Source organism: Malus domestica, chromosome 02 (assembly GCF_042453785.1).
Source record: "Malus domestica chromosome 02, GDT2T_hap1".
NCBI lineage: Eukaryota > Viridiplantae > Streptophyta > Magnoliopsida > Rosales > Rosaceae > Malus > Malus domestica.
The window spans coordinates 5,136,509-5,163,855 of record NC_091662.1 but is presented as its reverse complement, the minus strand read 5'-3'; the positions used below and the strand labels follow the sequence as shown (position 1 = coordinate 5,163,855).

Here is a 27,347-nt window from a genome sequence, read left to right as displayed (position 1 = left end):
AAATTGTTTATTCAAATCAAGTATCATCATACACATCATTTGGGCTCTTAAGATTTTGAAGAATCGAATTGGCCTCTGATTGACAATTGAAATGCTCACTTAGCAATTAACATAGACAATTGCAGAAATAGATTATAGTTGAATTTTTTTCCTTAAAATTTTCCGCAAATTGTAGTTTTTCTTTGTTGCATTTGTCTGCAACCCTCCACAATAAACGACGTGCTAAAGCTAATGTATTTAGTTTGAAAAGAACAAGACTGATTTTGTCATTAGTATCTGCATTTTCACATCAATGTAAACTGACTGATGCAGAAGTGCTAGCCAATTTAACATGAGCAGATATGAGGGAATCTGATTTCAGTGGTTCAACTTTCAATGGTGCATACATGGAGAAAGCTCACATATGAAGCAAATTTGAGGTAAGAACTTCACACTGTACAAATAGATACTAAAAAGCGAACGAAGCATAAATAGCTTTTGCTACCTATCCTCCCGTATATGTTTGCATCATGAGATCACCCAAAAGACAAAAACCCACCTTCATTGTCAGTTCATTTCCATACAAGTTATCCCGGATTGTTAAGCATTTAGGCCATGTTTAATATGAAGGACTAGATTACACTTGAAGGATTAAGAAGGGGTTGATGTCTAAAGCGTATCCCTAATCTTATCACCACTAATCACTTTAAAAACTGTAAGCAGACATATTGAAATTTATGTATATAAACTTTTTTATAAGAACATATGTAAATTAGAATCGTACCTGGGTCAACATACTGGTAGTATATAATTGAATGACGCTAAAGGTTAATTATGAACTTAGACCAAGTGCCCAAAGAACATTGCTCATTACTTGCGTATAATTTATTTTGTTTGTTCAGGGAAGAGCATGGTGGCGTGTGCTTTGGGTGGGAGTTTGTACCACAGGGGAAGCTGTTGTACATTCTTGATGGGGACAATGTTAGGCATGGCTTGAATTGCGACCTTAGTTTTAAAGCAGAACATCGTGCAGAGAACATTCAGAGGATTGATAGTATGTGTATGCCTCTTTTTAGATTAACTAAACCCTCCTTTTAGATTAACTATGGCTTTTTGCTTAATTATGTATTCATGAAACTAATCTCTGCAGTTTTTCAATTCATCTGGGGTATTTGTGATTTTGAATGACACTAAAATTATTTATGGGTTGTAGGAACCACGGGTTAAGAAAATGGGTCCAAATTCAGAACTAAATTTTTCTTCATGTATGTTTATGGCCATATAGCTCTGTCTTTTCTAATTGATGGTGTTCATGTTACACTGTGATTCATGATGATGATTTAATTGTTTGTGAATAATGTGGCATATATGAATTGCAATCTGTGTTTGTATGAAAGGGATGGTATATCATGTTGCTGACTTAATTGTTTATGTTTTTCATATTTGCGAATGGTGTTATGATCAATTAGCTTATTGCTGACCGGTGACTTTGTTTGGAGCTCAAATTTTGTGAGCATTACATTGGATTGTATTGCACTTGGTTTGATGTTGTTTTGGTCCACAATGCAGGGATAGGAGAAACAAAGAGGATGACACTTATAACTGCCCCTCCCCATTCTTCAAATTTGGATCACAAGAAGGGAGCAACATAGGTGAGAAACAAATTTCCTTTTCCACATTGCGAGAATTTGCAGTTTGCAATTTCATTGGTTATTATATTTGATTGAGTTAAACTTGGATTTCTGGATTTTGACATTTTCCTTTGTTTATTTGTTGCAGAGTTAGCTTCATTTCATTCCAATGCTCTCTAAATAGGTCCAAGAACTCACTAAATAGGTAATTGTCTTATATCTTCTTCTCTCTTTGTGTTTATATTTATTTTTCCTGAGTTGTGTTTGAATATGACAAACAAGAACTACAAAGGCAGCTAAGAATATCCAGCGATCCATTAGCAGTTGAACGATTAATTGGCCATTTATCTTGGATTTGCAGCGTTTTCATTTCAGAAACATGGGAGACTTTGTGCATCATGTATATCTGCAATGTGTATCCCTTATATATTTATTGTACATAATATTTGTTCACTTACACTTTAATTCTATTCATGGTTGAGGTGTCTTTTCAGGGTAAATGGTTTATATTAAAGTCTATTGATACTGCAATTTAATTCTATTCAATAACCCTTTTGTCTCTTTTTTTTTGTTAATTTGGGGACTAGCTGTTTAATTTTGAACTAATTTTGTGTGAGGTTGACTGGGTAGGAGTTCGTATGCTGAAATCTTGCGTTGGAACTTTTGGCTTTCTAAGAAAGCTAAGGAAGGGATCTCCAACATCACTCAGGATCTCTCTGTCTGGAATTCTACCACCCTGCTAATTTCCACACACCCACTCTCTGTCTTTTTGTTGCATGGATTGTTCTTGATCTTGATCATATTGTTTTCTTTTGTTGGAATTAATCCTGCTGCTTAATAGGGAAGACCCATCCCATTTGATCACTTTCCCAATTTAATAATTTTTCTTAAAAGTAGAAAGCTAACATGTTATATATGTACATAGTACTTAATTAGGTTTCGTTTTAGGATTGATTTTGTGGGTTTAGGATCTTGATTGGTTAATGTCCCGCTTGGTCACTGAGAATTTTCAATATTCAATTTTTCCAAAGCTTTGAATTGGAAAAGAAAATTCTTCTGATGTTTAATTGAAATGGGTATTTCAAAGATTGCATATTTTTTGGAATTTTCAGGCTTGGAAGCTCAAGAGGCTATGCCACTGGTATTTCAAATGGTAATTTTGAATTTTCTGCAAGTGATGGAGTAATTTCTTGTGGATTTATTGGGTTTGGATACATTGTCTGTCATCAGTCAATGGATCCCTTCGATTTGAAAAGGTATACTCTTGCTACTTTTTTCAATCGGATCCTGAACTTCTTCTGCTCAATTTTGTAGCTTTATTATTTTCATTTGATTTTTATAATTTTTTTTGTATTTTATTTGAGTTTAATTTGTTGAGATATGGTGAATTCGGTTGCTTGAGTAATTAGGGATTTCGTTGAATTCGGTTGCTTGATTAATTAGGGATTTTGTTGCTTGAGTGTCCTTAAGAGTAGCAGATCGAATCGATTTCTGGAGCGCTATATATGTCCCGCACACCGTCACTGTGCTTATTTGTGTGTTGGTGACCTCAGTTTTGGTAGTGTTTGATACCCAACAGAAAAAGATGAAATTGGAATCTATGTTTGTCTAATTTTTGAAGCTGTGCTGAGATTCAGAGGTTTATTTGACTGTCTATATATTTGATTCGAGTATGGATTCTGCCATGGTTTTGCATTCAGTGTGTATCCCATCTGGAAAAAAGGAGAGATGTGAGATTTTTGAAACCGTTTTCATTTGGGTAAACTTAGTTTTCATTTTTTGTGGTGTCTCTAGGGAGATTGGTTTTCTGTCAATTTTTTATTGAGATGTTTTTTTGGCAATCTGTAGTTTCGGATTCGTTTATGTTTCGTGCTTTTGTGTAACTGAACTAGGGTTTATTAAACTCAATCACTTCCTTTTATGCTCCTGCTTTGTTATGGCACAACTCATAACGGTTTGTTTCTCTGATTGTAAATTTCAGGAGCAACTTTTTATGGGGTCAGCTGCTGTGACTGTTTCTAAGATACTGTGAATAATTGGTTTTTGGAATGTGATTAATTTTCTTCTTCTTCCACGCTTGCTTTCTATGATGGACAATGTGCCCTTTTTTTCTTAGATAAACAACCTTTTCACTATCTTGCATGCTTCGGTAACAAAGATTAATAAAACTGCACGTCTATTACAGAGAGAGAGATAGATGTAGGGAGAAGTTGGAATTGGAGAGAGAGAGAGAGGGTGAGGGAGGGATGAGTTGCTTTCCAAAGATTTGTTTGGAATTGTTTCTCCAGTTCTTTGTATTTATTTGGGATTGTTTATTTTTTTACTGAATTATTTTGGTCCTGCTGCTAAAATCTGATTTATGCTATTAATTGCTGCTGAACTGTGACTTTTGTTATTAATTTTTGACCTTTCATGTTTATGCTGCTTTTGGATTCCATTCGAATCAAATAATGTAGTTAATCTTGATATGAATTCTCTCTACAACAATATTAGGGACTTTAGTTTAAATTATCACTAATTTATTCTTGATTTGGCATTGAATCTTGGTTAATTTGGACTGCAGGTGGTTCTGATATAAAGGAGAAGCTGCAAGAGCTTATGATCTTGCTGCACTTAAGTACGACCGTTCTTTAACTCATATAAACTTTCCGGTAGGGTTCAAACTGAGTTTTATGATTTTGTAAAAGCTTTTAGTAGCAGAAGCTTGGTCTATTTACAGTTGCATTATTACACTATACAAAGCTAGCAATAGCTTATCCTCATTCACAAATACATATTCACTTCGTCCTTGACGTCTACGCTTATTGCTGTCACTTCTCCTTTGTACTCTTTCTCCTTTTTGACGAAATTACAGTCTGCCCCTAGTCTCCAACTTTCTTTTGCAGTTACACCCCTGTGCTCTCGCAGAGGGAAGCTCATGGCTCGCACTGCCGCTTGGGCCAATCTCGGCCTCACCCACCCTTCTGACATCGATGCCCCAAAGGTATATTTCTCTCATCGCTTTTGGAATCCAGTATATATGTGTGTGTATATTCGCCAATGGAAATTTGTAATTTTGATAGTTGTCTGGTGTGGGTTTTGTGAAAAATGATTTGTGGTGTGTGGGTTTGTGATTGCGCAGAGGTATTGATTGTTGTATTTGTTAGTTTTGTGATGTAGTTTGATGGATTTGTATCTGTAAAGATCCGATCTTTATATGTAGGGTGATTATATTTTTTTATTGTTTGATTATTTTATGAGATAAGACCAATAAGTGATTGATTTTTGTTAATGAGGTTTTTTTTAATATTATTTATATAAATATATGTGTGTATATAGATGTGTGTGTGAATATATGTGTGTGTATATAGATTTATACATAAAGGGAAGATGAATGGATAGGTGTATGTTTAGTCTGTAATAGAAGAGGAGAAAATGAAAACCACATCAAACAACTCGCATTTAAAGCTCTTGTTTTTCTCTTTTGACAAGTCTCTCTTTGTTAGATTGCTAGGGGGACTGCACTGTGTGAGGGCCATTTATGTTTTATTACAGTCGTATCTATAGTTTAGGGAACTGGAGAAAAGATGTGGAACAAATCATTTGCACAGCATAGGCCGACTTGATTCTTTCTCGAATTTATAGTGCACAAAAATGGTTTAGTTTATATGTGGAGGGGATGAGATAAGGCATATATGCAAATGCTGTACCAGATATGATTCCTTTTTACAGATTTCGGTGCTCACATTTGTAGTTTTAAGATTGTTGTGGGTGTTTCGTAACATTGAAGGATCCCTTGTTCCAAGAATTGTTATTCCATTCGATTTTGTGAGTCGAATAGTGAAATATAACGATGAACTCTCTTTTTTTTCTTGGTCAAAATATAAGTTTATATTGTCCTAATCAATTGTTTCGAGTGTATATCTGAATGCGGCTGGAGAAAAGATGTGGAACAAATCATTTGCACAGCAGAGGCCGACTTGATTCTTTCTCGAATTTATAGTGCACAAAAATGGTTTAGTTTATATGTGGAGGGGATGAGAGAAGGCAGATATGCAAATGCTGTACCAGATATGATTCCTTTTTACAGATTTCGGTGCTCACATTTGTAGTTTTAAGATTGTTGTGGGTGTTTCGTAACATTGAAGGATCCCTTGTTCCAAGAATTGTTATTCCATTCGATTTTGTGAGTCGAATAGTGAAATATAACGATGAACTCTCTTTTTTTTCTTGGTCAAAATATAAGTTTATATTGTCCTAATCAATTGTTTCGAGTGTATATCTGAATGCGGCTGGTGAACTCAAACTGAGTCTGATATGTCAATTGCTTAAAGTGAAACGCTTTGTAGGTTTGATTTGATTTCCAGGAGATTCAATCATTGTCTTAGGCATCCTAATTCCTAAGAAATCTATTGTGATAAGTTCTTTTTAGTAGGAAATTATGGTTGCTGATTTTAGCAATGGATTGAGTCTTTCTATTTGCTATGATTATATCTCTAAACAAGCATGACTTTAAATTAGGTGCAAATGAAAATTTTGTTTACAAGAGAAAATGGATAGGTGTATGGTTATTAATCTTTGTTTTTCTTCCACTACATTATTTGATTTTTTGGTTGTTAAATCAAATCCGTTCGATGCCCTGCGCTACCAGCAGAAACGCAACGTAACGTTCATGAACTATTTTCTTCCAATTGCTCCTTAAACATAAGAGGCCATACTAGCATAAGCTGTTTGGCACGAGATTATTTAAAACTTATGTAATCGACTCATTTCTCGTGTCATTTCATGCTGGTTAGGTGAAGTTTATTTGGACTGTTATGAACCTATAATTCTGTTATCTGAACTGCAGTATATAAACTTGGTTATTTACTGCTCACGCCATTGAAGCACAAAAGTTGTTCGTGCCACTAAGTTCTTTATATCGAAATTGAACAAATTTAATTTTCTTTTATATCCAAATGCATTGAAGTAATTGTGAGTTGTATGACATGATTGTTCAATTATGGCCTTGGCCGAGGCCCCTTGCAGTTTACTGACCATTTCACCTAGGTCTTAAGCTTTCATATTCTTCGTTAGACCAAATTAGTTGTGTTGGATTCAAAATATTTCCAAAATCTCTTTTGTTTTTTTGTTTTTTTTTGTTTTTTTTGTTTTTTTTTGTTTTGGGTGTGGCTTTGGTCATTTAACTAAAATTTCATTAAGTTTGGTCTTCGAATTTTAAAGTCTCTGAGTTGCTAATGGATTTACTTTGTTTCCAAATTTCAGAAATTTGGATTGTTAGAGCAAGAAGTTGGTTCCTTGCCATTTTGAGGTATATAATTATACACCCTCATTTTTATTCAAAGCCTAATTCGTTATTTACATTTTTTAATTCATCTTCGTGAAGCTTTCATGCTTGAATTTTAAATATATAATTCAATTTTGTTCGTTTTAGCTTAGAATGGAACTAGGCTTCTTTCTATTTTGTGCGCATGTCTATATTTGTCCATTTATGTAAAGCTTGAGATAACTAAGCATGTATTTGTACCAAATCCCATTCCAATTGAATGGTTGGTGTATTTGTTCCAAACGACATTCCAATTGGATGATTTGTTTATTTGTTTCAAACCCTATTAGAATTGTATTTGTATTTCTACCATATATGGATGATTGGTGTAGCTTCTATGATTGTCAGATTGTGTATGTTGGTTATTGCTTAACTGAGCAAATAAAGTCAGCAAAAAAGTAGATGCTATGTCAGTGTATGCCAATGGGGAGTGTAGCTATGAAATATATGATTACATTGACCAAGGATGATGAATATAACAGAGTCCTAACTGAGTAATGTATGTTAGTGACTCAGTGTAGATGTTATGCTTTGAATTTAGTGAGTTGTTTGGGCATTTTTTGTTGAATTTCTCTTGCTTCATTTTATTTTTTAGATGTACAAGAGTAGAAACCTTCCGTACAAAAGCTTCACATCCTCCCTCAACAATTTGTGTGTCTTTCTGTCGAAATTATTCATGTCTTCCTGTATTACGGTTTCAAAAAGGATTTCGATAATGTCCCTAGTCAATCTGAGGGTTCTATTTGATCTCTAAGAATTGTGGGAAAGAACAGGCAAATGCATCTAGACGGGTGGTTGGGTGGTTAGGAGACTTGGAGGGCCAATGGAAGCAGTCTATTCTTGCCATATTTTCTTTTTTAGGTTGGTATATGCAGCTTTAAAGAAATGACGTTATATCATTACAATCTCATTGCTGGATTTTATTCAGCGTTGGTTTCGATATGATAGTATCCTGTGAACTATTATCTTGTTAACTATCCCATGGAACAAAGTTGACAATTTCTCATATCTAGACTCAAATGCTAATAGATTATGAGTGGTTTTTAATCTTTGATGATCTGACATCCGGTTTGTAGATTTCTCTTATGCCAGGTTTTATCTTTCTATTGTTGTGTGTGTGTGTTTTTTTTTAAATTAAATTTTTTGGAATTTTCAGAATTTTGGGTCGTTGGAGGTAGAAGTTGGTTGGTTGCTTGACACGACAAGGTATATAATTATTCACCCAATTGACTTTGATCTTTATGTTTTTAATAATTGAGAACGAGTAGTGTTAATAATTGAGAAATCTGTGTTAAACATGTTTACATGACAAATTCATCTTAGAGATTTGTTTGGTTTTGAAATTCCATCAAAAGCTATGGTTTTTGTGCGATTGATTTTGTCAGGGAGATAGGGCACGACCTTCTAATTTGGTTTTTTTCTCCCTCATTTTTCAAATTCCTTCAAAATCTTGCAATTTGCCTTTCTAAATTAGCTTAAGAGTTTTCATAAAATTGAACATTTCGTTAATTTGATCTTTGAGATTGGTTCTGAAATTCCAATTTGTTTGAGCAATGACAAATTGGGATTGGATTTTAAATTCCCCATTAAAAAATACATAGCAATTTCAGCTATCGTTTGTTAAGCAAATAGATGGCTAATAATTAATGTCTGTTTACTCTAAAAAAACCTTTCCCAAATCCTCAAATACATAGATAATTCAATTAAACGCACATTTGATTGCTGCAATCAATGTCAGATATTCCTTGGGAGTAAGCATTGTTCAATTTTAATTGCAAATCGCAGCTGAAATTATCTTATTTATTACCACTATTGATTTGGATTTGTAATACACAATGTTTAGATCATTTGATCGGTACTTAGTTAAGTTTAATATTGGCGGTTTGGCTGTGATCGAATTGATCCAGTCTCGAATAGTGTGGCATGTGAGATGATAATAGACTAACAGAGGAAAAGGAGTTGAAGCATCTGTGTTTAATTTACAAATTTTGGCAAATCCTTGCCATTTTTTTGGTTTCTTGGTGATATATATCTATCTTCATAACCAAATAGCGATAACTTCGAGTTTCTAGAAGGTTTAATGTGTTTCGCATCCTATATTTTTGTAACGTCCGTACAAGTTGTCACTAAGATCTTTTGGTTTTTTGGCTACTTTAATTTTTTTAGCATTGAATTGTAGGATTAAGGTTTTTGATGGAGTTCTTATTTAATTTCAAATTGGAATGGGTACAAATTGAGCACTCCTAAAACTGAAAAGTTCTCCAAAGATTGCGAGAATGGCTGTGTCAGATATGGTTTATCATCCATGCAAGGATGGTGTACCACAATGGAGGATGCTATGAGTGCATTAAGCTTTTCTCTTACTATTTGAAGTTGTTTTTCAGAACATAAATTCTTTTATGTCCATTTTCAGAAGTTTCTACTGTTGTATCATTTTCCGTCTTTATTTAGCATGCTAAAGTTAGGATTCAACTGAATATGATTTTACTTGACATGTTCAAATCCTCTTAATCATGTTCTTGAATTTTACTATATGTATCGTGTTTTTTGCATTTTGTTGATGCACAAAACCGGAGGTCTTGGAACAACGTAAATCCGACCGTGAATCTGCATGAAAGTAAATAACACAAGATGTATCGTGGTTCACCCCAAGGTTTGGGCTATGTCCACACTGATTATGTATTTATCTGAGGGAGAGAGAGCTCTAAGAGTGAGAGCTTTGAGAGGGGGTGAGAGGGCCTAGGAATTGGCCTCTGAAATGGCTTTTCCTAATTGTGAGGGTGATTGGTCCTTTTATAGAATAAGGACTCATCACTTATTACATATTTGCCATTTCCTTTATCACATAATTACATTTAAGTCCCCCGAGTATTTGTACAAGATCTAAATACGAGGCCCTAAATATGGTATAAACAGTAGTCCCCCAAGTCTTCAGTCAAGAGAGTCTTTTGGCTGGAGACTTGAAATTCAGTCCATGTGTGGGCCGAAGTAATTAGATGTTGTCTTGAACTGATGTTCGATATGAGGCAGTGCTCAATCTGAAATGATGCTCCACTAGAAGTAACACATGCTGCGAGGCTGCTCGACTCGTGGCTTATGTTGCCTTGGTTGGCTCGGCTTGTGGTGTTGAAGGTGAGGGAGTCCCTTTTATAAAATAAGGGCTCGCTCCTCAATACATGAATGATGGGCTAGAGTTGATGCTCGCGGCGAGACGGTTGCTCAGTAGGTGGCGATGCTCTCTAATGGTGGTGAAGGAGTCCCTTTTATAAAATAAGGGTTCGCTCCTTAATACATGAATAATGGGTTATGAGTGATGCTCGCGGCGAGGCAGTTGCTCAGCGGGTGGCGATGCTCTCTAACGAAGGTGAATGAGTCCCTTTTATAAAATAAGGGTTCGCTCCTCAATACATGAGTGATGGGCTAAGTCCCCCAAGTATTTTTCATGAGTGCTCTCTAATGAAAGTGAGGGAGTCCATTTTATAGAATAAAGGCTCGCTCCTCAGTACATAGATAATGGGCTAAGTCCCTCAAGTATTTTCATAAGGCCCAGTTGAGGCCCAATATATGGTACATAATGTAGTCCCCCAAGTCTTCGGTCAATAGAGTCTGTTGGCTGGAGACTTCAAATTGAATCCATGTATGGGCCGAAGTGGCGGTTGTTCGGATGCGGTATTTGTATACCCTGTACTGAAGCTTTGTAAGTGAAGCTTTGCAAGTGAAGCTTTGAAGTTAGAGCTCTGTAAATGAAGCTTTTGAAGCTGGAGCTTTTGTAAATGAAGCTTTTGAAGTTAGAGCTCTGTAAATAAAGCTTTTGAAGCTAGAGCTTTTGTAAATGAAGCTTTTGAAGCTATAGCTCTGTAAATGAAGCTTTTGAAGCTAGAGCTCTGTAAATGAAGCTTTTGAAGCTGATTGACATGAGTGATGCTCGTGAATGTTTATGTTGATTGACATGAGTGATGCTCATGGATGTTGTCATGAGTGATGCTCATGAATGTTGTCATGAGTGATGCTCATGAATGTTGACATGAATGATGATCATGAATGTTTATGTATGATTGTCATGAGTGATGCTCATGAATGTTTATGTATGAATGACATGAGTAATGCTCATGTATAATTTGTAGTACTGGGCGTACTTTTAATCACCTGGTTGGTGGCATGAATGGCTAGTTGCCAAATTAGAGTATGGGTTGTACATCTCATCACCTGGTTGGTGGTAATAGCGGCGGGTTGCCGAATAATTAGGGAGTACTGTGCGTGTTTTTGATGATCTGGTTTGTGCTATTTTGGGCTTATGGGCATTTGCTCTCCACAACATGTCAGCCCATTATTTTGGGCTTTTTTTTTTTTTTTTTTTTTTTTTACCCTCTGATGAGGTTTATACATATTACCCTTTGATAAGATTTATACAAATGTCTCTGAAACATACGAAAAATAAATTACATCATACAAAAACATAAAGCATGTTATCCCGTGGTGCAGTGTAGTGGGAACCTTGCACCAGTCTCTATCTTTTACATGCTATCCCGTGGGCTTTTTCTTTTGTAGTGGGATAGTGGATGATCCTGACATAAATAAAAGCTCATGACATAAATAAAAGCTCATGACAAAAGATAAAGCAGTCGTTGGGGACCACCATCATAGGGAGCCGGACTCTCTATCAATTGCGAATTTGATCTTTTGCAATCGCAGTGTGGACGTAAAAGCATCGAAGCAAGAGCACTAGGAACAGATGATGCTCCTGTCCATGCCGCAACAAAAGAAGTATCTATGCTGTCGGCTTGTAGCTCCTGCAGTATAGCCCTGCCTTGTGTATCATCTGCAACCTTGGAAATCAGCCTCAGACGTAATCGCAGACGAGCTACACATGTTAAAGCATTGCCTGTTTTCCCACCTGCTTGAACCTTGAAGCTGGTTGTTTTGATCTTGTCGTCCGGATTAGGATAAGAGGCCACTGAGGCCAAGAGATCAACACACGATGTGCTGACACCAAGCTGCCATTAGATATCTGATGGTGGGAAAATAGCCTACACGGTGATTGCGGAATAATTTGACAGCCCTCAACCAGAGCTGTATGATCGGCAATGTTTTCGCTTTCTATACTCTCCCATCGAATCTCCACGTACTCTATTTTGCTTTTTTTTTTTTTTTTTTTTGTCAAATAATTTTGGTCCGCTCCCTTTCTGCTTTTATTATTCTGTTGCTGCTCCTTTATACTCATTTCTTCCTTTTTTCTTTTTCAAAAATGACGGTGGAGAAGGTGAGGGTGTGGCTGTGGATGCTAGCTAAGCCTGCATAGAAAGGCTCGCCGAGCTTGCGCACCACCTCATTGTTCATCACAACATCCCAAACCGCTATATCAGAGGACAATGCCATCACCATTCTCTGCATAAAAGATTCAGTCTGCAAGAGATGGAAAGCATCATAAACTCTCTCAACACCGTGGGACTGCAACATTTTTGAATTATTTAGAAAGATAGGCAGAAGGCTCCATTCAGTCTAATTCTGGCCCAGCTGAAGCGAGTACTGTGTGCTCAAATACAACACATTAGCACGAACAGGAGGATTTGCTGCCTTAAGTACAGGTTTTACAGATCCATCCCTGATAGTAAAAATATCAGAAAGTGACAGAGATTGGGAGGTCGGGCTGCTATGTTTAAGAAAAATCGGTCTATGCTTAGCCAAATCTTGACCCATCTGATCGTACAGTGCGAACCTCCGCTCCTTGTTCGAAATTACAGAATCGGAGGCAGAGGTGGAATTGCTTGAGGAGTTGGAGTTCTGGAGAGCCATTTGGAAGAGAGAGTAGAATATCCCAGATCGCTCTGAACCTCCGTCATCCTGAACCTCCAGCTGTCGGAAGCTGGTTGGAATTCTTACCGGCGGCAGTCGAAGTAGTCTTTCCAGTCCAAAACGGTGTCATCCTTCTCCAACATCCGGCTGCCGTGCTTCTCTAACGTCGACGAGCTTGGATCGCACGCATAGTTCAGCTTGTCTTCGACTGAGCTATCATTGAAGAAGGTGAGGCCGGCGCGCTTTAATGGCATCGAGTAAGGCGACGGGTAAGCCGTGATTGGTAACGTGGAAGGCGTCCCAGTCTCTGCAGGTTTGTCCGATTGAGGCCTGAACTGAGTCGCGGTGGGTCGGGTCAAATCTGAATAGGTCGATGATGGAATGTTGGTTGAGGATGATGGTCTGTTGGGACCATACTAGGGGGGTTGAATGTATTGGGGCGGGACTTGGGTCAGACCGGCTTGGGCCCGGCTTTGAATCCTGATGGGCTCCTCCGCCACTTTTTTTTTTTGGATTGGGGGTGAGACCAGTCACCAAGAAAGCCTGCACGTTTCAAGGGGAGGATGAAAAAGAGAGTTTTAGAATCTGATCAATCCCGTCTTTCGCGTTTGCCTAGCCATCAATTCCACGTGTTGGCAGTCGGGTTTTCTTGCATGAAAGGAGCTGGTGGGAGGGGTGAAACTTGTGCGGATAATTGCCTAGCCAGAGAGAGATGGTGGTGTCTCTGAGTGTGGGTGTTAGGTTTCTGCAGGTTCACGGTGGAGGTGAAAAATTGAAAGAGAACCGACACAACTTTTCGTATCGATTCTCACAGACGGCGCCAAATGTTGATGCACAAAACCGGAGGTCTTGGAACAACGTAAATCCGACCGTGAATCTGCATGAAAGTAAATAACACAAGATGTATCGTGGTTCACCCCAAGGTTTGGGCTACGTCCACACTGATTATGTATTTATCTGAGGGAGAGAGAGCTCTAAGAGTGAGAGCTTTGAGAGGGGGTGAGAGGGCCTAGGAATTGGCCTCTGAAATGGCTTTTCCTAATTGTAAGGGTGAGGGGTCCTTTTATAGAATAAGGACTCCTCACTTATTACATATTTGCCATTTCCTTTATCACATAATTACATTTAAGTCCCCCGAGTATTTGTACAAGATCTAAATACGAGGCCTTAAATATGGTATAAACACATTTCATTATCTGATCTCGGTTATTTGAATTTGGTTACTTGAATCGTGCCTAAAATTTGATGTTGCCAGTGGTTTTGTATGGCTAGCTAGTGTGATTTGGGAGTGTTTTTAGTCAATGGGAGACAGAGGACAAAGGTGTGGGGCAGTGAAGTCAAGTGAGATTAGGAATTTAGAATAGTAGAATTTTTGCTAATTTATGAGATTAGAAGTCTTCATAAATGGGGGTAAGGCTAGCCGACATTCACCTCTCCCAGACCCTGCGTAAAGCGGGAGCCTTGTGCACTGGGTACGACATTTTTTTATGAGATTAGAAGTCTTCCTTTATTTTTGTCTTGGTGTGAACCTACTTATTTTCAACTGTTGTTTATCTAGAATTCTCCATTCTCTTGGACCAACCATGAAATCCCAAGCACCATATCACCACAAAGCAAGCAAGCTGAAAAGCAATCCAACACTCTTTCCAGAAGCACTTAACAAAACCTTTCTATGGGTTAATTGTTGTTTCAATTATACCAGATTGAAAACGAGTATGGAACCATTGGCCAAGCATACGGGGCTGTTGCTTCTTTTTCTCAGGGAAACAGAGCATTTTTTGCAACCACATATTTTGTAATCAGCTCGGTTGAATGTATATAAAAGTTAAGTTGCTTATCTTACCGACATCGTTCACTCACCTATCCCTTTTGTTCATTCATGAATATATTGAATTTTTTTTTATATGTTAAATGTGTCTTATTCATGTAGTTAAAGCCGATGCATTCAAGTCCCGCAGCAATGAGCGGGCATATTACTTGTTTCCTACTATTTCGTTTGGATCAATTCATGTTATTCTGAGCAACTAGTTCGGAAGATCTTGCACCCCATCCGTAATTTATGAACCTTTAGAGCCAGTAATTGGCGTAGGATCACAATCAGCAGTTGGAGTAGGCGTTGTGTTGATCAATTTATAAGCTTATTTCTCCCGGATTACTTAATAAAATAGGGGATGTAAACTGTGAGTATGTACTATTTGCGGAACATTCTCTCATGTTTCCCTGTTGCAAATAATACAGGTTTTTACGGGCCGTCAGTTCTTGCTGATTTTTTGAGAAGTTTTCGCTACTCGTTATTGTGCATTTGCTAATCCAGTCTAGATATTATACATACTCAAATATACAAGGTAGTTTCATCGCCTAGAGTGCAGCTCGACATCAATGCCAAGCTGTACTCGATGTTGAGCTGCACTCTAGTATACATCTGATCACTATGACTATCTAATTCCTTCTCTAGTACGCATTTGATCAGCTTAAGACCGACCTGAAATGAAAGTCTTACTTCCCCTTTATTTGTTTCCTCTTTGTGAATTCGATGAAGGCATCAGACATTTGTTGCCAAACTACCATTCCCGTCTTCCAAAATCCTCTCGCGCTTCGAGTTCTTGAGCAGAGGAGTGGCAAAGTACTCGGTCTTTTCACCGTTGATAACTGGACGGCTGCATCGGAGCAAGATTTGCAGAACGACCTTCATGGAAGGCCTACTAGCTGGAAGTCTCTCTGTGCAACTGAGGCCAAGTTTGAAAACCGAGCACATTTCGTCCAAGTAACAAGGTTCTTTGACGTCCTGGTCCAAAGCATCAGGGATAGCATTTTCTTCGTGAACATGGCGCCACGCCCATTCAGCAAGGGCAGTGTGTTCATCGCCGGCGTTGGCTTCCCTGCCGGTTGTCAACTCCAGAAGGATGACCCCAAAACTATACACATCGATCTTTTCATTCACTCGCGTTGTGTGAGCGTATTCTGCATTTAGGGTAAGAAAAACCAGTTTACAGATTGCTAATGGAAATGAAAGAAAATACACATGCTTCTTTAGGCACTAAGGGCATGCTTGAGATTGCTTTTAGAAGGGCTAAATGTGTTTTTCTAACAACTCAAAGCACTTCTAACTACAGTTGGCAAAAAAACTTATAAAGTGCTTATGGGTCATAGAAGCTTTATTTATTTTTATTTTTTTGTCAATTGCTTTAGCACAAGTTTATGAGCAGAAGAGAAAACCACTTCTTGCAAAAGTACTTATAAGAAGTGCTTTATAAAGAAGCGGTCTCAGACATGCCCGAACTTCAGCATTTGTGGGGTATAAGGTTTACCTGGAGCCATGTAGCCAAAGGAGCCAGCAACAGATGACATTGTAGCAAGTTCTCCTTGCTTGACCAACATCTTAGCCAGACCAAAGTCTGCTATTTTTGCATTGAAATCAGAGTCCAACAAAATGTTGCTCGATTTCACGTCACGATGCACAACAGGCGGCACGCAGTCGTTGTGCATATAGCTGAGGCCCTTAGCTGCCCCCACTGCAATCCGCAACCTCTTAGGCCAGTCGAGCGCGACATGTTGGACTGACCTCAAGAGATTGGATGGCCTGTTTCTCCTGTGCAGCCATCGATCCAGGCTCCGATTATCTAAGTACTCGTAGACGAGAAGTTTTGAAGTCTGACTGGAAATGCAGCACATCAGCTTCACTATGTTGGCGTGTCGAATTGAGCTTAAGATCTTGACTTCTGCAAGAAACTCTTTCTCAAGCTTCTCTTCTAAATTCTTGTTCTTCCAAATCTTCTTCACAGCAACAACATCACCGTTGCGATTCACAGGAACACGATAAACTTTTCCTGATCCGCCATTTCCAATCAGATTACTTTCAGTCAACCCCGATAGGATTTTCGACACTGTGAAATTCAACCTCTGAAATGAGATGAGCTTCCAGTTAGAATCACCATTTCTCTTCCAGTAACTTCTGACCACGATGACCGTGATGGAAAAAGCCAACAAGCACAATAGTATGCCTAAAGATAAGATCAGTGCAAGAGATTTCGACGAAAGTTTACTGGACTTTCGGAATTCAGAATTGCATATGGGGAGCTTTATTGCCGCTGAGCTAGGTGCGCAGAGGCCTCGATTGTCCAAGAAGCTTCCTTCATACGCAGCGTTTTCAAATTCGATAGGGATATCCCCGGAGAGTTGATTGGAAGAGAGATTGAATTGGTTGAGCTTCAGACGCCCGAGTTGGTCTGGAATTTCGCCAGAAAGTTGGTTTGCTGAAAGGTCTAATCCAGTAAGTCCCGGCAGAAGACCAAGCTTCTCAGGAATTGTTCCAGAGAGCTGATTTCGACTGAAATTAAGACTAGCGAGTGACTCCCACGACACAATATCCGATGGAAGGGAGCCGGTGAGCTGATTCTGATCCAGAGAAAGAGTCATTAAGCTAGAAAGCGCGGTTAATTCCCGAGGAACAGCACCGCTTAAGTGGTTATTACCGGCGTCAAAAACCTTCAAACCTGTCCAGGAAGACACCCCGGTTGGAATGTTGCCTGAAAGTCTGTTGTCTCTCATTTCCAACCGCGAAAGATCTGATGACACCTTCTCAGGAAGCTTGCCAGTAAGCGAGTTGTTGCTAACCAGCACAGTAGTCAAGTTTGGCGCCGTCCACATACTGCTAGGAATGTTTCCAGACAGCATGTTATCTTGAACCTTGACATTCTTCAAACTGCTGCAATTTCCAAGAGAGCTTGGCAATTCTCCACTCAGATGATTCCCATAAGCTATAACTTCTTCCAGCTTACCCCAATAGCACAAATCGTCTGGTAGTTTTCCTGTCAGCCTATTGATGCAAACTTCAAAAGCTTCGAGCTTCGAGTACTTCCCAAACTCTGGAGCCAATGTTCCTGAAAAATTGTTGTTGAACATTCTGAATTTTCTGAGGTTTGGCAGGCGGCCAATGCTCTTTGGAATTTCACCCGAAAAATCATTGAGAAACAAAGCCAACTCTGTTAATTTGGTAAGATTGCCGTACTCTTCTGGAATTGTCCCTGATAAATTGTTCTCAGAGATATCAAGAATGCTCAAGTTCCATGACTCAATCACTTGAGGAACCTCCCCGGAAAGATTGTTCTTGAACAGATAGACTATACTCAAATTCTTTAACGTAAACAAACCGTTCGGGATCCTCCCACTCAAACTGTTTATTGCCAAATCAATTACTTCCAATGCTTCCATCTCCCCAAGTGTCTCAGGAAGCTCTCCAATCAAGTTCGATTGGCGTATCCATAAATTCTTGAGCTTTTTCAACTTGGTGAAATTGGAAGGCAAGGTCCAAGGCACAAGTTCTGTGTTCCAAGACATGTTTAGGTCTTTGAGATTGGACAAGTTACCTATTTCTGGTGGGACAGAGCCATTGAACTGGTTCATCCAAAGCTGAAGATTCTCGAGCTCTTGCAACCGCCCTATCGTGGGAGGAATGTCGGAGAAGTTGTTTCCGGCGAGGATAAGCTGCTTAAGCCGGGGCAGGCTGTCGATGTCATCAGGAATCGGGCCTACAAAGTAGTTTTGTGAGAGGTCTAAGTATTCTAGCTTGGAACACTTGTAGAGAGATTTTGGGAACTCTCCGGGGAGGTAGTTGTAGTTGAGATCGACATGTGTGAGGTTTGTGAGATCACAGATGAAGGGTGGAACCGGCAGGGTTATGTTCAAGTTGACAAGAGACAATCCAGTGACGGAGTTGTTTGTGCAGGAAATTTCAGGCCAGGAGCAGTGGGAAGAAGTGTTTGAGTTTGATGGGATCCAATGGCTGAGAAATGGTGGAGACTGTAAGTAGGACTTGAGTTTCAGAAGGACTGCTTGTTCTTGGTCTTGGAGGGACTGGGAGTTGGCATGGCGGAGGAGGGGGAGGAGGAGGAGAAGGAGGAGGAGGTGGAGGTGGGTTTGGAGAGGAGATGTTGGGGTGTGTTTAGCCATTTGGAGGGAGGGGGATTTCAAAAGTTCGTTGGTTCCCGCGGTTGTGTTGAGGACAAGTTTGTTAGAGCTCAGAGGATGTGATTCTTTTTATGAGATATGAAATTGAATCTAAATAGACGTTAGAAGTTGGGGGATATTCCAGAATCATTGCAGGGTCAAAATGGTGACTTGGAAAATTTATGGTCAATGGAGAAAGTGTGCAAAATTTATGGTCATTGCAGGGTCACAATTGTTGTGGGGTTGTGCCTATCACTTAACTGTTATCTCATATTCACAGTTTGTTTATGGGATGTGTTATCCACACATCATTTTTTACTTCTCACACACCCCTTGTTAATTTCTGTCCGTTGATATTTTTTAATTCATCCGATCCAACGACCGAAAACAAAAAAGACGTGGAAGAAGTAAAAAGGGACGTGTGGAATTCAATTCCTGAAATTGGAGGACTGGGACTCCCTCCATGGGTGAGGTATTTGGATTCCTGGATGGTGAAGGAATCAGGAATGCACTTGTACTTTCCTATTGTGCCCTCTTATATTCACAGATGCTTCAGCTTGGCGTTGGAGTTGGAGGAAGACAACTGGGAAGATGAATTTGGCTATTATGCCTCTTATTCGGCAGATGCTTCAGTGGGAAGTGGAAAGATGAATTTGGCTAGTCAGCTTGGCGTTGGAGGAAGACAACAAGATGGCGATCGGAGTGCTCGGAGCGTTGCCTCCGCTGATGCATGTGCTCGTGAGGGCGGAGAGTGAGCGGATGCGCAATGACTTGGTGTTGGCGCTCTATCACTTGACACATGTGGAGAGCAACCGAGTCAAACTCGTTAAGCAACACAACTAGGTTCTTAAAATGTTAATTTTTTATGTAGGGTGGGAACTGGGAAGATGAATTTGGCTAGGTTAAAAGCAAGAAGCCATGGCAGTGCTGAGGAGGTGGATGAGGACAACTGTGGGTTTTGAATGCCCTTCGGAAACTGTTCTTCCTGATCCTAGATGGGGTTGTATGTTCAGTATCCTTCAGATCCCTGCGATTGATGTACGATTGATGTACTGTATTAGAGAACTAAGGCAAACTATGTTGTTACAGTGCTCTGAACTGGAGTGGTGGTTGTGTGAGAAGTGGTTGAAAACACGGCATGGTTACAAGACTCATGCTAAAACATAAAAGGGCATTTTACTAATCATATTAATTCTTATTCCGATTTAGCTGAATTAGTAAACAACTTTTACGAACTCAAGTTCATTTCTATTCCGATTCCTGAACATTTAAGTAAATAATTTCAATAGGAATCCGATTATGATTTCTCTTCATTTCAATTCATTCTCAATTCAATTCCTCCATAATCCAATTTCTCATATTTTGATAACGGTTACATAAACAACCCACAAAAAATAGACAGAAAGAACAGAAACCACATGCTTGTAAGTTAAAAAATAATTTACCATAGTTTTTGGTTGCAAGAAATTCAAGTCCCCTTTGTCCATTTGCTGAACGTGACGTACGTGAAGGACAAGGAAATTTAAGGCTATGAAGTTTCATCCAATCTGAAGCGTGGACGAACGCCTTTGTTGAACGAAGGCTTCTATAAATGCAATAATTATATTTTTTTGTGGAAGACTTTGACCTAATAAAAGACAAGAATTTTGATCCCATTTTTTCCATCCGAAATTTATGATTTGGAGGAATGAAAACATCACGCCTTGTTTCACTGATATAGACGGCAAATGAGGAGGGCAAGTGCGTCAGGCCTTGTTTTCAAAATCTTCACCAAACATGTTTAGGTTCTATTTAAGTGGCAGGTGGCTAACTACTGCCCCAATTAATTCTTAAATGTTTGAAAATTAAAAAATAACGTTTAAATCTGCTTAGGCATCCGTCTAAACCGTCTAGGTGCCCGCCTAATCCATCCAGACCCGCTTAGACACTAGCCAAGGTTGCAACTTTCACTTAGACAAAAAATAGATAGCTTTCATTTTGAATTTTAATTGTTCAATAAATTGTAAGAGACTTGTTGAATACTTAGATGAACACACATTATATACTTGTTTTCCATGTTTTAATTATGTTCTAATATTTTATAATCTACATGTCCTATTTTTCAGTTTATGTATTCCAATGAAGTTATTTATTTTTTAAGTATAAATAGACACTTATTTATACGATATACAATAAATTTACTTAAATCCGCCTAGTTCTCCGCTTAAACTCCAACTAGCCGCCTAGGTTCTAGGCCCTAACCTACCGCCCGGCTAACATTTTAGCGTCGTTTAGAATCTTGGTGTCAGGTAATTAACAGTCGGCGTTCTATTTTTCATGTCAAATCTCTATGATTAATAAATTTAAATACCAAGTATGCAAGAGGAGAAAAAACATGTACGGAAATTACTTCTGGAAAACAAGGGCAGAAGGTGACCAAGTGGCATTGGAAAACAAGGGGTCTTGTAGGTGGTGATTGTTCTCCTAATACACTCACTTTTCTTTCTTCTGGAAGATGCACAAAAAATTCAAACATTCATGGGGGGTGCTAGGAGAAAATAAGAGAAAGTGATCATTGGATCGACTGCATATTACTCCACCCACCCACTCGGACAGTTACTCCACCCACCCTCTCGGACAGTTCAGCGCATACTTTAGAAAAATGATCAGAAAGTGACCAAATTAATGTAAACAGAATCTCTGATATTCTAGCCCCCATGCATGGTTTTAGACCAACAACTATATGGACTCCCTTATTTCTAAAAACCGATAATGAAAAATCAATAGCCAAATCTTTGACCAATCTGGGTTTGATTTCAGGCGTTGATAAGTAATTAGAAAGAGGCTGAAATGTTTCTATGAGTCTTTCCGGCCCTGGTAATGGTAGACTGACGTGGCGAAACCACTAAATGATATCTTTTTATAGGAAAATAAAAAGAAACAATTGATCTATTTTTCGGGTTCAAATTCCATGCTACGTACGTATCATTAAAAGCTCCGAACATTGGATTGTCTGAATTTTTTAGACCATAGTAACTCATTAAAAGAACATAACTTATAGGCATGCAATTTATTCTAACGATAGATTAGTAATAACTTTTTATTCACGTGTCAAACTGTAATTAACAGATAAATTAAAATGATGACTTAAAAGAAGAAGCCAAGTATTTTCTTCAAATATTGATCCAAGTCATATACTCACATGTTGGTGTGCAAACCGTTGGGAAGATTGACGACTCACCGTGACCTCTTTTGCTTAGAGCATGTGATGTTAACCACCCCAGTCACCATCGCTCCCATTTAGTCACTGCCCAAATTGTATTATTTATAAATATTTTAATTATATTTTCCTTGTTCCTTTGAGATTAGGAGTTCCTAAACTTCATGGATCATTTGGTTTTTAAATTACTTATATATAACGCAACTAATGACGTCCATGCTTCCCAGTATAATGGTTAAGCGCCAGTCTCTTTTGCCGTGCTTAGTTGTGCAAGCCATTTTATATCGAATTTCAACAATCCAAATGTTTATTTTGTAAGTCTTGATTCATAGATTATTTATGCAAAAATTCAGTTCAATCCGAAACTATTTGCTCATTTAATTGTCATAATAAAATTTCAGTATTTCTTAGGATATAGTATTCTTCACTTTGAATTCAACTAGATGCCTTATATACTTTTAATTTGGCAAATATTTTATAAGAATTATCTATGAGATGCAATATGAAAAATAATCGTTTAGATCATTGAAGATCAATATAAGTTGAGACCACAACTAACCCTTTTTTTTAAAAAAAAAAAAAAAAGGAATATCCTCCGTTATAGAATCTGATATTGACAATGTCGGGTGGGAAAATACATTGTCTATTCAGATTTTGAAAATCTATACTACCGATTACGCACATTTCTTCGAAGCACGCCTCTATTTAAAAAATAAAAAAATAAAAAAAAACCTCACATTTTCTCCATCTCTTTTTTTTTTCTTTCCAGAGTAATGATGTATCACCAATAGAAAATGAGCACATGTATCAACGTTTAAGTAATAACTTACTCATCAACTTCTATGTCATTTAGTTTACAAAATTTAATTTACAAATTTAGTCTTACCAGCATTACTTTTCTCTCACGCATCAAAAAAAAAATATTTTTTCTTTTCTAGGCGTCTCCTACACCACCGCCCCGCCCCGTCCCCCCCCCCCCCCCCCCTTCTCCTCCCAAACCCTCAAAGTCCCATCTGCACCCACTCTCTTTTCTCTTCGCCGTCATCGCCGTTTCCATTTGCAACTCCATTCCCCGCTTCAAACGCCAAAATTCTTAAACCTTCCCCCAAATTCGTCGCGTCCCCATATCAACCGCCAAAACTACGTCGTTCGATTCGTGGAATACAGGAGGGCGGAGAAGCTCCGAGAGTACTTGAAATCGAGTGTGCGATCCGATGGGTGGGATTGGATCGAGAGGAACAACCCGGGAGAAGAAGTACCCGACGAATTTCGGGTTGATTTGGATTGAAGAATTGTCCAGAGAGACAGTGGATTGAAGAATTCCCCAAAAACCCAGCCCCTTCCCTTCTCCCAAAACCCCAAAACTCCCTCCCTTCCTTCTCTAGTATGCATTTGATCAGCTTAAGACCGTCCCGAAACCATTCCCGTCTTCCAAAATCCTCTCGCGCTTCGAGTTCTTGAGCAGAGGAGCGGCAACGTACTCGGTCTTTTCACCGTTGATAACTGGACGGCTGCATCGGAGCAAGATTTGCAGAACGACCTTCATGGAAGGCCTACTAGCTGGAAGTCTCTCTGTGCAAATGAGGCCAAGTTTGAAAACCGAGCACATTTCGTCCAAGTAACAAGGTTCTTTGACGTCCTGGTCCAAAGAGTCAGCGATAGCGTTTTCTTCTTGAAAATGGCGCCACGCCCATTCAGCGAGGGCAGTGTGTTCATCGCCGTCATGGGCTTCCCTGCCGGTTGTCAACTCCAGAAGGATGACCCCAAAACTATACACATCGATCTTTTCATTCACTCGCGTTGTGTGAGCGTATTCTGCATTTAGGGTAAGAAAAACCAGTTTACAGATTGCTAATGGAAATGAAAGAAAATACACATGCTTCTTTAGGCACTAAGGGCATGCTTGAGATTGCTTTTAGAAGGGCTATATGCGCTTTTCTAACAACTTAAAGCACTTCTAAGTGCAGTTGGTAAAAAAACTTAAAAAGTGCTTATGGGTCATAGAAGCATTTTGTTTTTTTGGTCAATTGCTATAGCACAAGTTTATGAGCAGAAGAGAAAACCACTTCTTGCAAAAGTACTTATAAGAAGTGCTTTATAAAGAAGCGGTCTCAGACATGCCCGAACTTCAGCATTTGTGGGGTATAAGGTTTACCTGGAGCCATGTAGCCAAAGGAGCCAGCAACAGATGACATTGTAGCAAGTTCTCCTTGCTTGACCAACATCTTAGCCAGACCAAAGTCTGCTATTTTTGCATTGAAATCGGAGTCCAACAAAATGTTGCTCGATTTCACGTCACGATGCACCACAGGCGGCACGCAGTCGTGGTGCATATAGCTGAGGCCCTGAGCTGCCCCCACTGCAATCTGCAACCTCTTAGGCCAGTCGAGCGCGACATGTTGGACTGACCCCGAGAGATTGGATGGCCTGTTTCTCCTGTGCAGCCATCGATCCAGGCTCCGATTATCTAAGTACTCGTAGACGAGAAGTTTTGAAGTCTTACTGGAAATGCAGCACATCAGCTTCACTATGTTGGCGTGTCGAATTGAGCTCAAGATCTTGACTTCTGCAAGAAACTCTTTCTCAAGCTTCTCTTCTAAATTCTTATTCTTCCAAATCTTCTTCACAGCAACAACACCACCAACGCGATTCACAGGAACGCGATAAACTTTTCCTGATCCACCACTTCCAATCAGATTACGTTCAGTCAACCCCGATAGGATTTTCGACACTGAGAAATTCAACCTCTGAAATGAGTTGAGCTTCCAGTTAGAATCACCATTTCTCTTCCAGTAACTTCTGACCACGATGACCGTGATGGAAAAAGCCAACAAGCACAACAGTATGCCTAAGGATAAAATCAGTGCAAGAGATTTCGACGAAAGTTTACTGTACTTTCGGGATTCAGAATTGCATATGGGGAGCTTTATTGCCGCTGAGCTAGGTGCGCAGAGGCCTTGATTGTCCAAGAAGCTTCCTTCATACGCAGCGTTTTCAAATTCGATAGGGATATCCCCGGAGAGTTGATTGGAAGAGAGATTGAATTGGTTGAGCTTCAGACGCCCGAGTTGGTCTGGAATTTCGCCAGAAAGTTGGTTTGCTGAAAGGTCTAATCCAGTAAGTCCCGGCAGAAGACCAAGCTTCTCAGGAATTGTTCCAGAGAGCTGATTTCGACTGAAATTAAGACTAGCGAGTGACTCCCACGACACAATATCCGATGGAAGGGAGCCGGTGAGCTGATTCTGATCCAGAGAAAGAGTCATTAAGCTAGAAAGCGCGGTTAATTCCCGAGGAACGGCACCGCTTAAGTGGTTATTACCGGCGTCAAAAACCTTCAAACCTGTCCAGGAAGACACCCCGGTTGGAATGTTGCCCGAAAATTTGTTGTCTCGCATTTCCAACCGCGAAAGATCTGATGACATCTTCTCAGGAAGCTTGCCAGTAAGCGAGTTGTTGCTCACCAGCACAGTAGTCAAGTTTGGAGCCGTCCACATACCGCTAGGAATGTTTCCAGACAGCATGTTATCTTGAACCTTGACAGTCTTCAAACTGCTGCAATTTCCAAGAGAGCTTGGCAATTCTCCACTCAGATGATTCCCATAAGCTATAACATCGTCCAGCTTACCCCAATAGCACAAATCATCTGGCAGTTTTCCTGTTAGCCTATTGACGCAAACTTGAAAAGCTTCGAGCTTTGAGTACTTCCCAAGCTCTGGAGGCAATGTTCCTGAAAAATTGTTGTTGAAGATTTTGAAGTCTCTGAGGTTTGGCAGGCGGCCAATGCTCTTGGGAATTTCACCCGAAAAATCATTGAGAAACAAAGCCAACTGAGTTAATTTGGTAAGATTGCCGTACTCTTCTGGTATTGTCCCTGATAAAGTGTTCTCAGAGATATCAAGAATGCTCAAGTTCCATGACTCAATCACTTGAGGAACCTCCCCGGAAAGCGTGTTCTTGAAGAGATAGACTATACTCAAATTCTTCAACGTAAACAAACTGTTCGGGATCCTCCCACTCAAAGTGTTTATTGCCAAATCAATTACTTCCAATGCTTCCATCTCCCCAAGTGTCTCAGGAAGCTCTCCAATCAAGTTCGATTGGCGTATCCATAAATTACTGAGCTTTTTCAACTTGGTGAAATTGGAAGGCAAGGTCCAAGGCACAAGTTTTGTGTTCCAAGACATGTTTAGGTCTTTGAGATTGGACAAGTTACCTATTTCTGGTGGGACAGAGCCATTGAACTGGTTCATCCACAGCTGAAGATTCTCGAGCTCTTGCAACCGCCCTATCGCAGGAGGAATGTTGGAGAAGTTGTTTCCGGCGAGGATAAGCTGCTTAAGCCGGGGCAGGCTGTCGATGTCATCAGGAATCGGGCCTACAAAGTAGTTTTGTGAGAGGTCTAAGTACTCTAGTTTGGAACACTTGTAGAGAGATTTTGGGAATTCTCCGGTGAGATAGTTGGTGTTGAGATCGACGAGTGTGAGGTTTGTGAGATCACAGATGAAGGGTGGAACCGGTAGGGTTATGTTCAAGTTGACGAGAAGCAATCCAGTGACGGAGTTGTTTGTGCAGGAAATTTCAGGCCAGGAGCAGTGGGAAGAAGTGTTTGAGTTTGATGGGATCCAATGGCTGAGAGATGGTGGAGAATCTAAGTAGGACTTGAGTTTCAGAAGGACTGCTTGTTCTTGGTCTTGGAGGGATTGGGAGTTGGCATGGCGGAGGAGGAGGAGGAGGAGGAGAAGGAGGAGGAGGTGGAGGTGGGTTTGGAGAGAAGATGTTGGGGTGTGTTTAGCCATGTGGAGGGAGGGGGATTTCAAAAGTTCGTTGGTTCCCGCGGTTGAATTGAGGACAAGTTAGAGCTCGGAGGATGTGATCCTTTGTATGGGATATGAAATTGAATCTAAATAGACGTTAGAAATTGGGGGATTTTCCAGAATCATTGCAGGGTCACAAATGGTTTGGAGTTTTAGTGGGGGAGGACTTTAAAAATTTATGGTCAATGGGGAAAGTGTAAAAAACCCACCAATTCTTGTGGGGTTGTACCTATCACTTAGCTGTTAACTCATATTCACAGTTTTTTATTTGCACTTGCTTACTTCCGTCACTTTTTCTCGATACATACAATTGCAGTTTGACACGTAAATTAATAATATTTTAAGCCTCTAATGATAATATTTTACTTATTAAAACCGTAAAAAAAGAAATTTATGCTCGCATATCAAATTGTAATTTATTTATAAAAAAGTGTGACTTCTTACATACATATAAAGGAACCGAGTATTTTCGTTTTCGTTTTTGAATTAGGTTTTAGTTTTACATAGGGATATGAGATGAAGATCAGAATCCCAACCAGTTGACTTTAATATATGTGTACACATCTAATCGGAGATGCCACGTGCCCCAATAAAGAATCTATCTGATTTAATTTTTTTTAAGAAATTCAATTAAAATAAAAACTAAAACAAAACAATTCGACAGTCGCGCCAACAACCCA

The 27,347-nt window shown here is 39.4% G+C and overlaps 2 protein-coding genes across 2 annotated transcripts; both read right to left on the bottom strand.

Moving 5' to 3' along the window:
* Window positions 1–14,902: 14,902 nt before the first annotated feature.
* Window positions 14,903–19,681, bottom strand: LOC139187607 (receptor-like protein kinase HSL1). Its single transcript, XM_070806668.1, has 2 exons — window positions 16,017–19,681; window positions 14,903–15,669 (listed from the first exon to the last, which is right to left on the bottom strand). Exons 1-2 carry the CDS (start codon window positions 18,655–18,657, stop codon window positions 15,251–15,253), a joined length of 3,060 nt encoding a protein of 1,019 aa, XP_070662769.1. The 5' UTR covers window positions 18,658–19,681; the 3' UTR covers window positions 14,903–15,250.
* A 2,975-nt stretch (window positions 19,682–22,656) lies between these two features.
* LOC103426656 (receptor-like protein kinase HSL1) lies at window positions 22,657–27,017 on the bottom strand. The gene is made up of 2 exons (XM_070806663.1): window positions 24,009–27,017; window positions 22,657–23,668 (listed from the first exon to the last, which is right to left on the bottom strand). The coding sequence occupies exons 1-2, from the start codon at window positions 26,647–26,649 to the stop codon at window positions 23,250–23,252; spliced, it is 3,060 nt and encodes a 1,019-aa protein (XP_070662764.1). The 5' UTR covers window positions 26,650–27,017; the 3' UTR covers window positions 22,657–23,249.
* Window positions 27,018–27,347: the final 330 nt, after the last annotated feature.

Bases quoted from the DNA above. Each gene is read 5' to 3' on its own strand.
- LOC139187607 (XM_070806668.1), bottom strand. From the start codon at position 18,657: ATGGCTAAACACACCCCAACATCTCCTCTCCAAACCCACCTCCACCTC. The intron at 15,670-16,016 runs GTAAACCTTATA...CCCTAAATGCAG, and splicing joins CTTTGGCTACATGGCTCCAG to AATACGCTCACACAACGCGA.
- LOC103426656 (XM_070806663.1), bottom strand. From the start codon at position 26,649: ATGGCTAAACACACCCCAACATCTTCTCTCCAAACCCACCTCCACCTC. The intron at 23,669-24,008 runs GTAAACCTTATA...CCCTAAATGCAG, and splicing joins CTTTGGCTACATGGCTCCAG to AATACGCTCACACAACGCGA.